The sequence below is a fragment of the Balaenoptera physalus genome (genome assembly GCF_965194825.1).
Source record: "Balaenoptera physalus genome assembly, chromosome: 7".
Classification (NCBI taxonomy): Eukaryota; Metazoa; Chordata; class Mammalia; order Artiodactyla; family Balaenopteridae; genus Balaenoptera; species Balaenoptera physalus.
In genome coordinates this window covers 19,787,867-19,799,598 of record NC_138886.1, presented here as the reverse complement: position 1 = coordinate 19,799,598, position 11,732 = coordinate 19,787,867, and the positions used below count along the sequence as shown (strand labels likewise).

Genomic DNA, 11,732 nt, shown 5'->3' with positions numbered 1-11,732 from the left:
TCTCCTGAGAACAAGGAAAGTAAAGGGAACAGAGAAGAAACATAAAGGGGTCTGAAAGAGTTAATCACTCCTAGCTTTATTTTAACTGTTACTAATCTGTAGTATCTGTAACTAGATCTGTCCTTCACAAAGCTAACCCCATGTGAATTACATCCTGAACAAATCACTTCCTCACTCTCTGTGTGAATTACATCCTGCATGAATCACTCCCTAACTCTCTGTGTGAATTCTAGTGTTTATTCTCCCTACACACTCTTGTAGCAAATCACCCCTTGTAGCTGTTTGCATTTCAGAAAGAAGGTCACAGGCTGATAACCCAGAGGCAAACGGACCCAATTACGGGTTGCCTGACATCAGCGGTGACTGTTTTGAAATAATGCAAGAAGAATGCAAGACCTTCACCATTTTGATCCTTATCACTCACTTCGGACTGTGAGCTCCACCTATAAGTACCCCTGTAATTCCCCAGGAGGGGGGGCACAGTTCTTGAGGCACTAGCCTGCTGTGTTTTCCCCTTTAGCCTGGCAAAGGAATAAAGCCATCTCTCTTATCCTCCAAAATCTCTGTCTCTGTATTTCTGTTCGGCATCGGCGCACAGAGAGTCAAGATTTTGGCAACAGGATTGGCCACCTACTCAGCACCTCCACATGTTCCTCAACCTGGAAGCTCTCCAAATCCCATCATTTAGCACTCTACTGAAAGCATCATTACGTGAGCATGGTTGATTAAATCACTGGTCATCATTAGTGACCAAGTCAATCTCCAGCACCAGTTCCTTTCCCAGAGGTGAGGGGGTGGGGCTGAAAGTTCCAACCCTCTAATCACAAACTTGGTTCCCCTGGTAACCAGCTCCCATCCTGAGTCTATCCAGGAGCCCCCACCCAAGAGACATCTTATTAGCATACAAAAAGACAAGTATCACTTTGGAGAGGCCCAAGAGTTTTATGAGCTGTGTGCCAGGAAAGGGAGGTAGAGACCAAGTATGTATTTTGTATTACAGTAAGTCCCCTACATGTAAATGAGTTCCATTCCGAGAGCATGTTCATAAGTTCCATTTGTTCATAAGTCCACAGAGTTAGCCTAGGTACCCAACTAACACAATTGGCTATATAGTACTGTACTGTAATAGGTTTATAATACTTTTCACACAAATAATACATAAAAAACAAACACAAAAAATAAACATTTTTAATCCTACAGTACAGTACCTTGAAAAGTATAGTAGTATGGTACAACAGCTGGCATACAGGGGCTGGCATCGAGTGAAGAGGCAAGAAGAGTTACTGACTGGAGGAGGGAGAGGAGGTGGGAGATGGTAGAGCTGAAGGATCGTCAGCAATAGGAGATGGAGGGCAAGCTGCAATTTCACTCATGCCTGACACGGATGGAACGCACGTTCGCATCTTTGAAAGTTCGCAGCTTGAAGGTTCGTATGTAGGGGACTTACTGTATATCGCACTCACTGTCTGTGGTTTTGCTTCAAGAGGCATGCAAGTTAGGCCAGAGCTGAATTGCTCTGGATAAAAGAAAGACGGAGTCCTGCTCCTTACTGGCCCTCCGTGTTTACCCTTCCCCCACACAGGCAACCCTAGCATTTCTTCGCACGAGCAAAGGAAGGCCCAAAGACCATTGGTCTAAATACCTAAACGTTATGAATCAAAAGTCTTTAAATAAAGCTGACTCTTTACAATTTAAGTTTTGGAAATTTAATCAATGGATTAAGTCTTGTTCAAAAATGTTATAAAGCTATAAATTATTCACAATGCTAGCATTCAACCTCTAGCTGCTGATATCAAGAATCAGATTCATGCCTAATGTGTGTTACATCTACCTACACATGAATTTAAGAGGAATACGAATGATTTCACATTGCAAAATATCTCTCAGCTACCATGTGCAACTCTTGCAAATACTGCCTATTTCTAAATCAGGAGGGCCTCCCCAAACACACGTTACAAAAAACCAAAAAATGGATTCTCAGTACTATTGGGAAGCAAGAGCTGATGTGGCAAGAACTTACTGCCTTTAGGCTGAGAGGGAAGAATGAGAAAGTTAACTGCCTTTTCTCTTTCTGTTGTTGAACCAAAGATCATACGCCCCACGCACAGTGAGGCCAAACTGAAATGTCAGAGTCTGGAGCAGGGAAATGTTTACTAATCGAGGAGGTGTCAACACAGAAGATGGGAGACATAGACTTGTCTCAAATCCATCTCGTTAGCTGGCTGGGGCGCAAGGTTTTTAAAGGCAAGGAGGGTAAATGGAAGACGGTTGTAGGATGCGTGATCAGCTCGTGGACCTTCTTCTGATTGGTTGGTGGTGAGGTAACAAGGGGATGTTTCAGGAATCTTTATCATCAACCTTCTGGTTCCAACTAGTTTGGGGTCTACGTGCTTGTGGTCAGGATGTAGTCACCATCCTCCGCCTGGGTTGGAGTCTTAGTTTCTGCAAAGCAGCTCAAAAATATGCATCAGATTGTTGTCAACATCCCTTCAGGAGGGACGAGGGGTCCTGTGTCTCTATAGTCCTAATGATTAACTGCTTGAGCCGGCTCTTTGGAACTCAGAGAAGGCCTAGGAAACTAAAGTCTTCCCTCCCCCACTTTGTTTTCTTTCTATGAACAAGAAACATGTTTTGTTTTGTTTTGTTTTAACCCAGGAGGGCCCCGCAGGGTCCTGCTCAGTTTCATTACCTCCAAGTCCACTCAAATCCTCCCTGAATTCTGAAGCGGTGTCTGTCTACTGTATCAGCAGTAGCATCAGGCGCAAAGCCTCAGGACATTTGGATACAATGTCCGAATGCCTGATGTTTCAAGGATAGAGTACGAGATGGGAAGAATTGTTCCCCTGGGGTCTGGGGTCTGAACACGGTTGGTTGTGAGGAAGGATGTTTAGGGCTATGGGTCACCCTGTGCCAATACCAGGTACCAGATCCCAAGTGACAGAGGTGCTTATGTGTTGCTGAATGAACTTTGCATGCGTGTGTCCTTGTATGTGTGTGTCCGTGTATGTGTGGTATGTGAGGGCCTCTAAAGCTCTGGGCTGCAGGTAGTAGCCCCAGTGGCCCAGGTCTAAGGTGGCACTGTCCCCACATAGTGTCCAGCATCTCCGTAAAATAGTGTCTTGAATCTGTGCCCAGTCCCAACATCTCACACCTGGACCGTGCAACTGCCCAACTGCTCTGCCAAGTTCTCCTGTTCTTGCCCTGCCTGTTCCCTGTTCTTCTCACTGTAGACAGACAGAGTGATCTTTCTAAAGAGCAAATCTGACTAGTCAACCCCCCTCCACCTCACTTAAAATTTTTCCATTTCTCCCCAGTACCCCCAGAATCCACTGCAAACTCCTCAGCCTGGCTTCTGTGCTCTGCAGCTCGGGTTCCCATCAACGTCCCCAAGCATCAGCCCCCATCACTCCGACCCCATCACAGGCTCCAACCACACAGACCGTCCCGGTCCTTCACATACCACACTCTCCCTCACCTTCACTCTTCCCTCTTGAAGAGCTCCAGTCATGTTTGCAAGACTCCAATTAGAGCAATGCAAATTCAAAACACTAACTGAGCTGGCAAAAAAAAAAAAAAAAGAGAAGAAGAAAAGAAAAGAAAAAGAAGGGAAATTCCAATTCTGACAAGGACGTAGAGAAAGAGATTCATTTCTGCATTGCTAGATTGGTGCAGCATTAAAAATCGTTAGTGTTTTTTATTTATCATGTTTTTGTTTTCTCTCTTTTGGGGGAGAGGTTTTTTAAAAATCAACTTAATTGAGGTATAATTGGCTTACAATAAAATGCACACATTTTCAGCTTCCAGTTCAAAGAGTTTCACAAATATACATACGTGTGTAAACACCACCACAATGAAAATACAGCACATGGTCATCTACTTCAGAAAGTTCTCTCATGCCCCTTGGCGGTCAAATGACAAGGCAACCACTGATCTGATTTCTACCATTATAATTCATTTTGGCTGTTCTAGAACTTTGTATAAATGGGATCATACAGTCCGTGCACTATTGAGTCTGGCTTCTTTTGTTCAGCATAATGTTTCTGAGACGCATTCATGTTGTTACATGTATCCATAGTTCATTCCTTTTTGTTGCTAAGTAATATTCCATTGTATGAAAATGCCACAGTTTGTTTTTCCATTTTCCTGTTGGCAGATATCTGAATTGTTTCTAGTTTGGGGGCTATTTTATTTATTTATTTATTTATGTATTTGGGGGGCAATTTTAAATATTGCTAAAGTCTTGCATTTTAAAGACATATGCTTTTCTTTCTCTTGAAAGAAATTTGGATGCTCTCTGACACATATCATCAGAGGAAAAATCACAATATAAAATGCTATAGACAGCTATATTTCAGTAAAGCTGGAAAAAATAAAATAAAATGCTATAAATGTAAAGAGAGGACATGCTCAAGGAAGTTAGGATCCAAGAAGTGAATGAAAGGTTATGCATCCATTCAAATTACTGCTGACTATACCGGCACATGAAAAAGTATTCAAAATACATGAAATGAATAAGAATACAAAATTGTAAGCTTATCATAATAGTACTCTTGGAAAGTATTTATTTATTCGAATAAAGATTTGACCCCGTCATGTAGAAATGCAAATGGGCAATGGAATTATTTATGCCATGGTATATACTGAGCGCCCACTACTTGCTGGGCACTGTCCCAGGGCTAGGAATATATGGGTGAAAAGAGAGGCAAGCTCCCTGCTCATATAGCAGGGGGTGGGGACATCGCAGAGGTAATTTCCTGTTTTAGATACTGAGAGGTGGTTCAAGTAAAACATTTACTGGAAATAGACATTCAACTTAGAAGCCCCTTTCTTTTGGAAAGGTCCCTGCCTCCAGCACCGGGTTGGGGGCCCTCTGGACTTTTGCTCTTTCACAGTTGTCACCACACTCAGTTGGAATTGATCCCAAGTTTGCCCTCACCTCCCACCCCTAAACCCCTCCCCCACTCATTCCCCCCTCCCCTACGCTCGCCTGGGAATTCTCTAAGTTGCCTTCAGCCCTTGATTTATGGCTGGGTCCTTCTCAAGTCTTGGCGCTTAGTAGGACAGGAATTGAATGAAAACAGGAGAGTTTGCTTACAGGCCCCTCTATCAATATTTAAACACATTAACTAATATCACTCTGGTCCACATTCACCTTGGCTTTGAACAGCCAGACCTTTGGACCCTTGTAACCCCTCCAGGTCAGGGACCCAAATTAGACTTGGGGTTGCAGGCTTTACCTATAGCTGGCTTTGTGGGATGGAGGGAAGGTTTTGTGTAAGACCTTTTCCAAGAGCTCACCAGATTGTGTCATAGCTTGCCCCCAGGGCCCCGCCCACAGCTACTTTAAAGGTCACTGGCACCCTCCAGCCACCAGTTTGCCTGGCTGCAGGTGCCTCCTGGTTTCAGCATGGTGCTGCCCTGGGCCCTCGCTGTCCTAAGCCTCCTTCCTCTGCTGGACGCCCAGAGTCCGGCGTGTGCCAACTTGACGGCGGTGGCGCCCATCACCAATGCCACCCTGGACAGGGTGAGTGCCCAAGTCCCTGAGTGCCGTGGGCAGCTGCTTCCATCTCTGGGCTTCCCTTTGCTCCTGATGCCATCCTTTTCTATCCTGGGTCCTGGGGTGAAATTCTGACCAGCCTCTGGAGGCATTTCTTTGCCTCCAAACTCAGACACCTCATTGCAAGGTGCCTCAGCAGGGAACATTCTGTACTGGGCAAGGAGGGGCTGCCCAGGGGTTGGGGGGGGGTGAGGGGAGATGTCTGGTCCTCCAAGTGAGCTCTTGCACATCCACTCCTCATCTGGGGTCCCACTCTCCTTGTTTGTAAAATGAGGGGAGAGATCTGCTGAGTCTCATCCCAGCTGACTCTCAAGGATTCAGCTCCAGCCTCCATCACCAGTTCCTGGCTTCTCCCCAGCTCTCTGGCAAGTGGTTTTATATCGGCTCGGCCTACCGAAACCCCGAGTACAATGAGTCGTCTAGATTGATCCAGGCGGCTTTCTTTCACTTTGAGCCCAAGCACGCGGAGGACAAGATAATTCTCAGAGAGTACCCGACCATGTGAGATCCCACACACCAACTCACCCCCAGCCTCAGCTTCCGGCTTTCACTCCCAGCTGCAGAAAAACCTAGAGCGAGTCCATCTTCCCTCCCGGCCTCAGCCTTCCCTTTGATGGACTAGGTGGGGAGGGATGGGGGGTACTGACTCCAGTTGCTGCCGGACTCTTGGCCCTCAGTGACTGTGATGGATGATCGCCCACTTCTTGACCATCTTACTGCTTTTCTCCCCTCTTCTGTCTGACTGTAGTGGGAACAAGTGCATCTACAGTTCCAACTCCTTGACAGTCTATCGCGAGAATGGGACCATGTCTATCAATGGTGAGGGCCAGCCCTCAGGTGGAGGGCTGCTGTGTGGAGTGGGGAGATGGGGGGTTGTCCAGCCTAAAGAGGGGGGCCTGGACTAAGGCCCTGGGGGCTTTGAACACAGAGAACATGGGACAGGCCCACCTCTTATATCTCTGTGGCCCCAGTGCCTGCACACAGCAAATAATCAGTAATAACTGCCAACATTGTTGAGCTCTTACTATGTGCCAGGCACTGTTTGAAGTGCTTTACATGGATTAATCCCCTTAATACTCACAAACAACCCTAAGAGGACATTACAGTGATCAGATGAGGAAATAGAGAAATAGAGACGTCAAGTAGTTTCCCCGAGGTCACACAGCTTATAATTAGAGCTAGGATCTAAACCCCAGATTGGCTCCAGTCCTACCTCTCTGTCAACTACTCCTTATCTTCGGCGAAAACTCCTTATCTTCGGGGAGCTAAGGGTGGGAGCCTGCGTTGGGCAGGCAGTGACTTCGTCCATTTCCCCACCATCACTGCAGAGAGGGCACCTAGTAGGAGCACACAAATGCCGATGGAATTGAACGGACACCACTTTGCAGCCCCGAGGCTCCTGTCTGAGCTTGATTTCCTCATCTGTAAAATGGGGAGAAAGGCTCTGACAGCCACGGTCCATGTGAGGCTCCTATGATTCCACACATAGAGAGTGCTCAGTGCAGAGCCTGGCACACAGGAGGAGCGAGTGACCAGTGGCCTAAGAGAACCCCTGGTCTTCACTGGTTGGCTGTGTGGCCCTGGGCACACCCAGGTTCCTCCCCCGTGAGATAGGAACTGTTGTGCTGCCTCCGTGGTCTAATCAGAGGCTCTCTCCTCCAGAGTCGGGTAGAGAACACTTTTCTGACCTGCTACTCACCAAGCACCCCAAGACCTTCATACTTTCTGCCTCCTGGAATGGCAAGAAGAACGTGGGGATGTCCTTCTATGGTAGACACCTCAACCTCCCACTCTACCCAAGCCTCACCCCAGGACCACCACTACTCGGGCTGGACCCCCAGCACCCCAGCCCTCCCTGGCCTCCCACTTAGGTCCCCCATCATCCTCACCCGGCCCCCTTGCTCCATCCTGTAGCCGACAAGCCGGAGGTGACCCAGGAGCAGAAGAAAGAGTTCCTTGATACCATCAAGTGCATAGGCATTCACGAGTCAGAAATCACGTACAGCGATGAGAAAAAGGTAAGTGCAATGGGGGCTTCCCTGGTGGTGCAGTGGTTGAGAATCTGCCTGCCAATGCAGGGGACACGGGTTCGAGCCCTGGTCTGGGAGGATCCCACATACCGCGGAGCAGCTGGGCCCGTGAGCCACAATTACTGAGCCTGCGCGTCTGGAGCCTGTGCTCCGCAGCAAGAGAGGCCGCGATAGTGAGAGGCCCGCGCACCGCGATGAAGAGTGGCCCCCGCTCGCCGGAACTAGAGAAAGCCCTCGCACAGAGACGAAGACCCAACACAGCCATAAATAAATAAATAAATAAATAAATAAATAAATAAAAATTGAAAAAAAAAAGGGAAAAAACTTTAAAAAAAAGGTAAGTGCAAGGAGGACTGGGCAGTGCTCACCCTGAGGGTGGTCCCACCTTGGGCAGCCTCAGAGGCCCAGAGAGGGAAGCTGTCAGTCAAAGTTGCACAGCAGGGCAGGATATCCTGTTTAAGCACCTGCCTCACTGCAGGGCCCCCAGGTGATGGACGAGTGCCCAGGAGGGAAAAGTCACTGGGAATCAGGGAGGACGCCTGGAGCAGGTGGGGAGGATTGTAAAGGCTAACAGGAGGGGAAGAGCATAGCCAAGGTGCGGTGAACTTGGGAAAGAAACACGCACACGGGGAATGATCATTTACAGCTGCCTGCCACACCCCAGGCTTCTAATGCCCATGTGATGGGGAATCAGTCTTGTGGTGTTAGGTGTCACCCAAACTGCAAGTCCAGGACCACCGTCCCGATTTTTGCTGGAACTGAGCATTATCTGTATAATCTTCTTAATACTTTCCTTTAAACCTGTGTTAAATGAAAGGCTTTACATGGTCTTGTCCTGTGCAATAATATCTGAAATCACAGAGCTGATTTAAACTGGTTACAAAAACCAAAAACTGGTTACACTTTTTTGGATACATGTGAAATACTTTCATGATTATTAAAATAAAAACGTCTCCATCTAGACAGATTTGTGCCACCAGAGGTCATTTCCCGTGACCACCAGTGGCACATATCATCCCCTGCTTTCGGGAACCCCGGGAAAAGGCGTGTGAACACAGACACTGGAGTTGGTCCCATGGCCAGCAGCCTGCCGCCCCCCGTCCACTGGCTGGGGGACCTCGGACAGGCCGCAGGTCACCATGAGCCTCACTCGCACCATCTTCAAAATGGTGTGAGGAATCCAGGAGCTCAACAGAAGGGCATGGCAAGTCATAAGTGCTCAGACATGCCGGTTGTTAAGGGTTTGAGCCTCCATTTCAGAGGTGAATAAGCTGAGACTCAGAGAGAGAGAATGACTTGCCCAGGGTCACCCAGCTGAAGCCCTGCTTGGGCTGGAGCCACAGTCCAGAGCTTACTTCCCTCTTCCCCCAGAAGACCCCCTGCCCTCCCCCGATCATGTGCTGTCTTCTCCCACTAGGATCTGTGTGGGCCACTGCATATGCAGCATGAGGAGGAAAGGAAGAAGGAAAAGGAAGGGTCCTAGCATTGGGTTAGGACCCTGGGGACTCTGCGGGCCCATCCTGAGCCCCCGGCTCACCCTTCGTACCTCAGCTCTTTCCCTCAGTTGCATCAGTAAAGCGTCTGCTGTGGTACAGTCAGGTTGTCATTTGCTTGTTCGTTTGTTCATTCGTTCATTCATGTTGTGCCCGCCTCAGTTGAGCCCCGGCCGACCACTGCCCTGAGTTGATCCTTGGTTGGAAGGGCCCTTGCTATAATTCCCAGCACATGTGCCAGGATGGATGACTATATGCAGTGAGTGCTGTGGGAGCCCAGCATGGGGAAGCTTTCTTCTCTAGTGGGGAAGTCTGGGAAGGCTACCTGGAAGGGGCATCTGAACCACTCTAGAAAGATTAGGAGCTTGATAACACCTGCTGCTCCCGCTGCAAGCCAAAGACCTGTTTAAGGAACATCGAAGCAGAGGGCCCTGAAGAGGAGTTCAGGTAGATAGAGGGTGGTGAGGACTCAGGAGTGTGGTGCTAAACACAAGGGCCCTTACTTTATTTATTTATTTTTTAAAGATGAATCAGTTTGGTTTTATTTTTGCTCAATTCATGAGATATTGTCAACATTTCACCATTCATATCAAAATTTCTCCCAGGTGTCACCAAGAAACTGATGATCAATACTTTTTAAAAGATTTTCCAAGAATCTTCTCAGATCAGATCGTGTTTCCTAAAGTAAATCAGGAATGAAGGAAAGTTTCTCCTCTTAAGTACATGAAATAGAGTCTCTGTCACTTGATTATGAAGGTCACGGAGGTGCCCTGTTACCAAGTCAGGAAGCAGGCTGGCCCACGCACGGCAGCATCCCCAAGTAGCTGGGTCTGGAGGGAGAGGGAAAAGGAAACCAAACCTTAATCCTGAACCAATTAGTGTGCTTTCCAACATCCTGGCCCTAACAAGGACTTTGCTTTAGAAAACTTACCTCCTAAGGGGCTTTATTCCTCAGAGCACAAAATTCCACAGTTTTCTGCTTATCGTCTTCATTTTGGTCTTGCTTACATACAAAACCACGCTCGCCTGCCTAGTCTTCATCTGTAAGTAGATTCTCATCCATCCTTAAATCAGGCGAAGTTAATTGCGGACACGTCCGAGCGTATGCACTGTGCCAGGCTTGCGCTCACTCACAGAATTACCTACCTAGAGCCCAGGGCTCCATCAGAGAAGGGAGTCTGCCTCAGCAAACAGTGGATGCAAAAAGAGAGCTGTCTGAGCCGAAGGAAAACACTGAGCTTATTCTACCTCAAGACATCACCAGGAGTTAACATAAAAGACGCGACGTTAGTCAGAAGTCCATGCAGGTGAGACAGGAGGGAGACTCGTGTAAACACGAGCACGTTTGGACCACCGTTCATTTCTTTCAGACTCAGCTGTATGTTTTCAGTTTTTCACCCAGCAAGGCTTGCCCAGTTTGGACGCTGTTGAGGAGGAAACTGGTTTTAACGTCAGCACGTCACAGACAACCTCCCTTCCTGACGCCCACTACTCCCCACGTGTCTCCTTCAGCTCTGATCTAAGCCTGGGCCCCCGGGAAGGGCCTGGGGCTCGTTCACACTCGGGAACAAAACGGAAAGATCAGTCTTTCACTTTGCGAGGGAGCTGGGACGATCCTGACGAGAGTGGACACGGTGGGATAAAGGCATGGACAGGGCAGGAGTAAGAGACCGCAGTTGGGGAGCAGCTGCCCTGAGGGCACCGGGTGAGCAAGTGAATTGCAGCAGAGGCCGCAGGCCCTGTGGAGGGGGCTCTGGAGGTCCTGGCATGAGATTGCGAGGGGACTCTCATCCGAGCTCCCTTTACTGCGTAGGGCCTTTACTTTAGATGTCAGCCTGGCCATCTGGGGAGGCGAGTTAGGAGGGCCCAGGGCAGGGGCAGGATGGGGGAGACTCGGAGGACTTGGGGCCAGGCCAGAGGGGTTGTGTGTCTCCATGAGGTGTCCCCAGACTGCCCACCTGACACCCAGGAGGAAGATAGGATACGTAGGGGAAGGTTGGTCTCTCGAATCCAGCCATCTTGCAAATGTGTTTGGAGCCCTCGCCATGGGGCCACGTCTGAGGCTGGCCCACTTAGAGGCATAAAGAGGACTGAGCGTCTGAAGGATTCCAACAAGGAAGGCTGGTCTCCTTCCAGACCCAAGGGCTTTGTGATGGTCATGTGAGGGAAGCAGCACCACACAGGTGGCAGAGAAACTGGGCTGAATGATTGGAGTAATTCTATGTGCAAGCGTCCTAAGCCATTTGGAGGGACAGGACCATAACCTTGGCTCCTGACACCCAGTCCTGTGGCTCACAGGCCAGTGTCCTCCAAAGAGCCACAGATCCAAGACTTCAGCATCCTTTGTTCAAAGCTGCAGCCATGTTGTGCCCAGGGCACTGAGGCTGGAGACACTGCTCTGGCCCCCCACCTCGGGCTCCCCCTTCCCATCCACCTTTCCATGAGGGTGTGGACCTGGACGCTCAGAACCAACAAGAAATCTCCCATCTCAGCAAGATGCCGTTTTCAACTCTCCTGAGAAGGATCAGCTGAAAAATGAAATAGAAATGAGTCCTGGAGGGCCAGGAGAAGCAAGTGAGATGAGAGGTGGGGAAGACTGAAGAAAAGGCCAAGGGAAGGGGAAGCAGGAGCTGGGGAAGAAAAAGTCATGGA

General features: G+C 48.7%; 1 protein-coding gene across 1 annotated transcript; it reads left to right on the top strand.

Annotated features, from left to right (window-relative positions):
- Positions 1–5,359: 5,359 nt before the first annotated feature.
- Positions 5,360–9,181, top strand: ORM1 (orosomucoid 1). Its single transcript, XM_082470455.1, has 6 exons — positions 5,360–5,524; positions 5,916–6,058; positions 6,306–6,376; positions 7,220–7,327; positions 7,472–7,575; positions 9,005–9,181. The coding sequence occupies exons 1-6, from the start codon at positions 5,408–5,410 to the stop codon at positions 9,068–9,070; spliced, it is 609 nt and encodes a 202-aa protein (XP_082326581.1). The 5' UTR covers positions 5,360–5,407; the 3' UTR covers positions 9,071–9,181.
- The last annotated feature ends 2,551 nt before the right edge of the window (positions 9,182–11,732 follow it).

Bases quoted from the DNA above. Each gene is read 5' to 3' on its own strand.
- ORM1 (XM_082470455.1), top strand. From the start codon at position 5,408: ATGGTGCTGCCCTGGGCCCTCGCTGTCCTAAGCCTCCTTCCTCTGCTG. The intron at 7,328-7,471 runs GTAGACACCTCA...TCCATCCTGTAG, and splicing joins CGTGGGGATGTCCTTCTATG to CCGACAAGCCGGAGGTGACC. The intron at 7,576-9,004 runs GTAAGTGCAATG...TTCTCCCACTAG, and splicing joins CGTACAGCGATGAGAAAAAG to GATCTGTGTGGGCCACTGCA.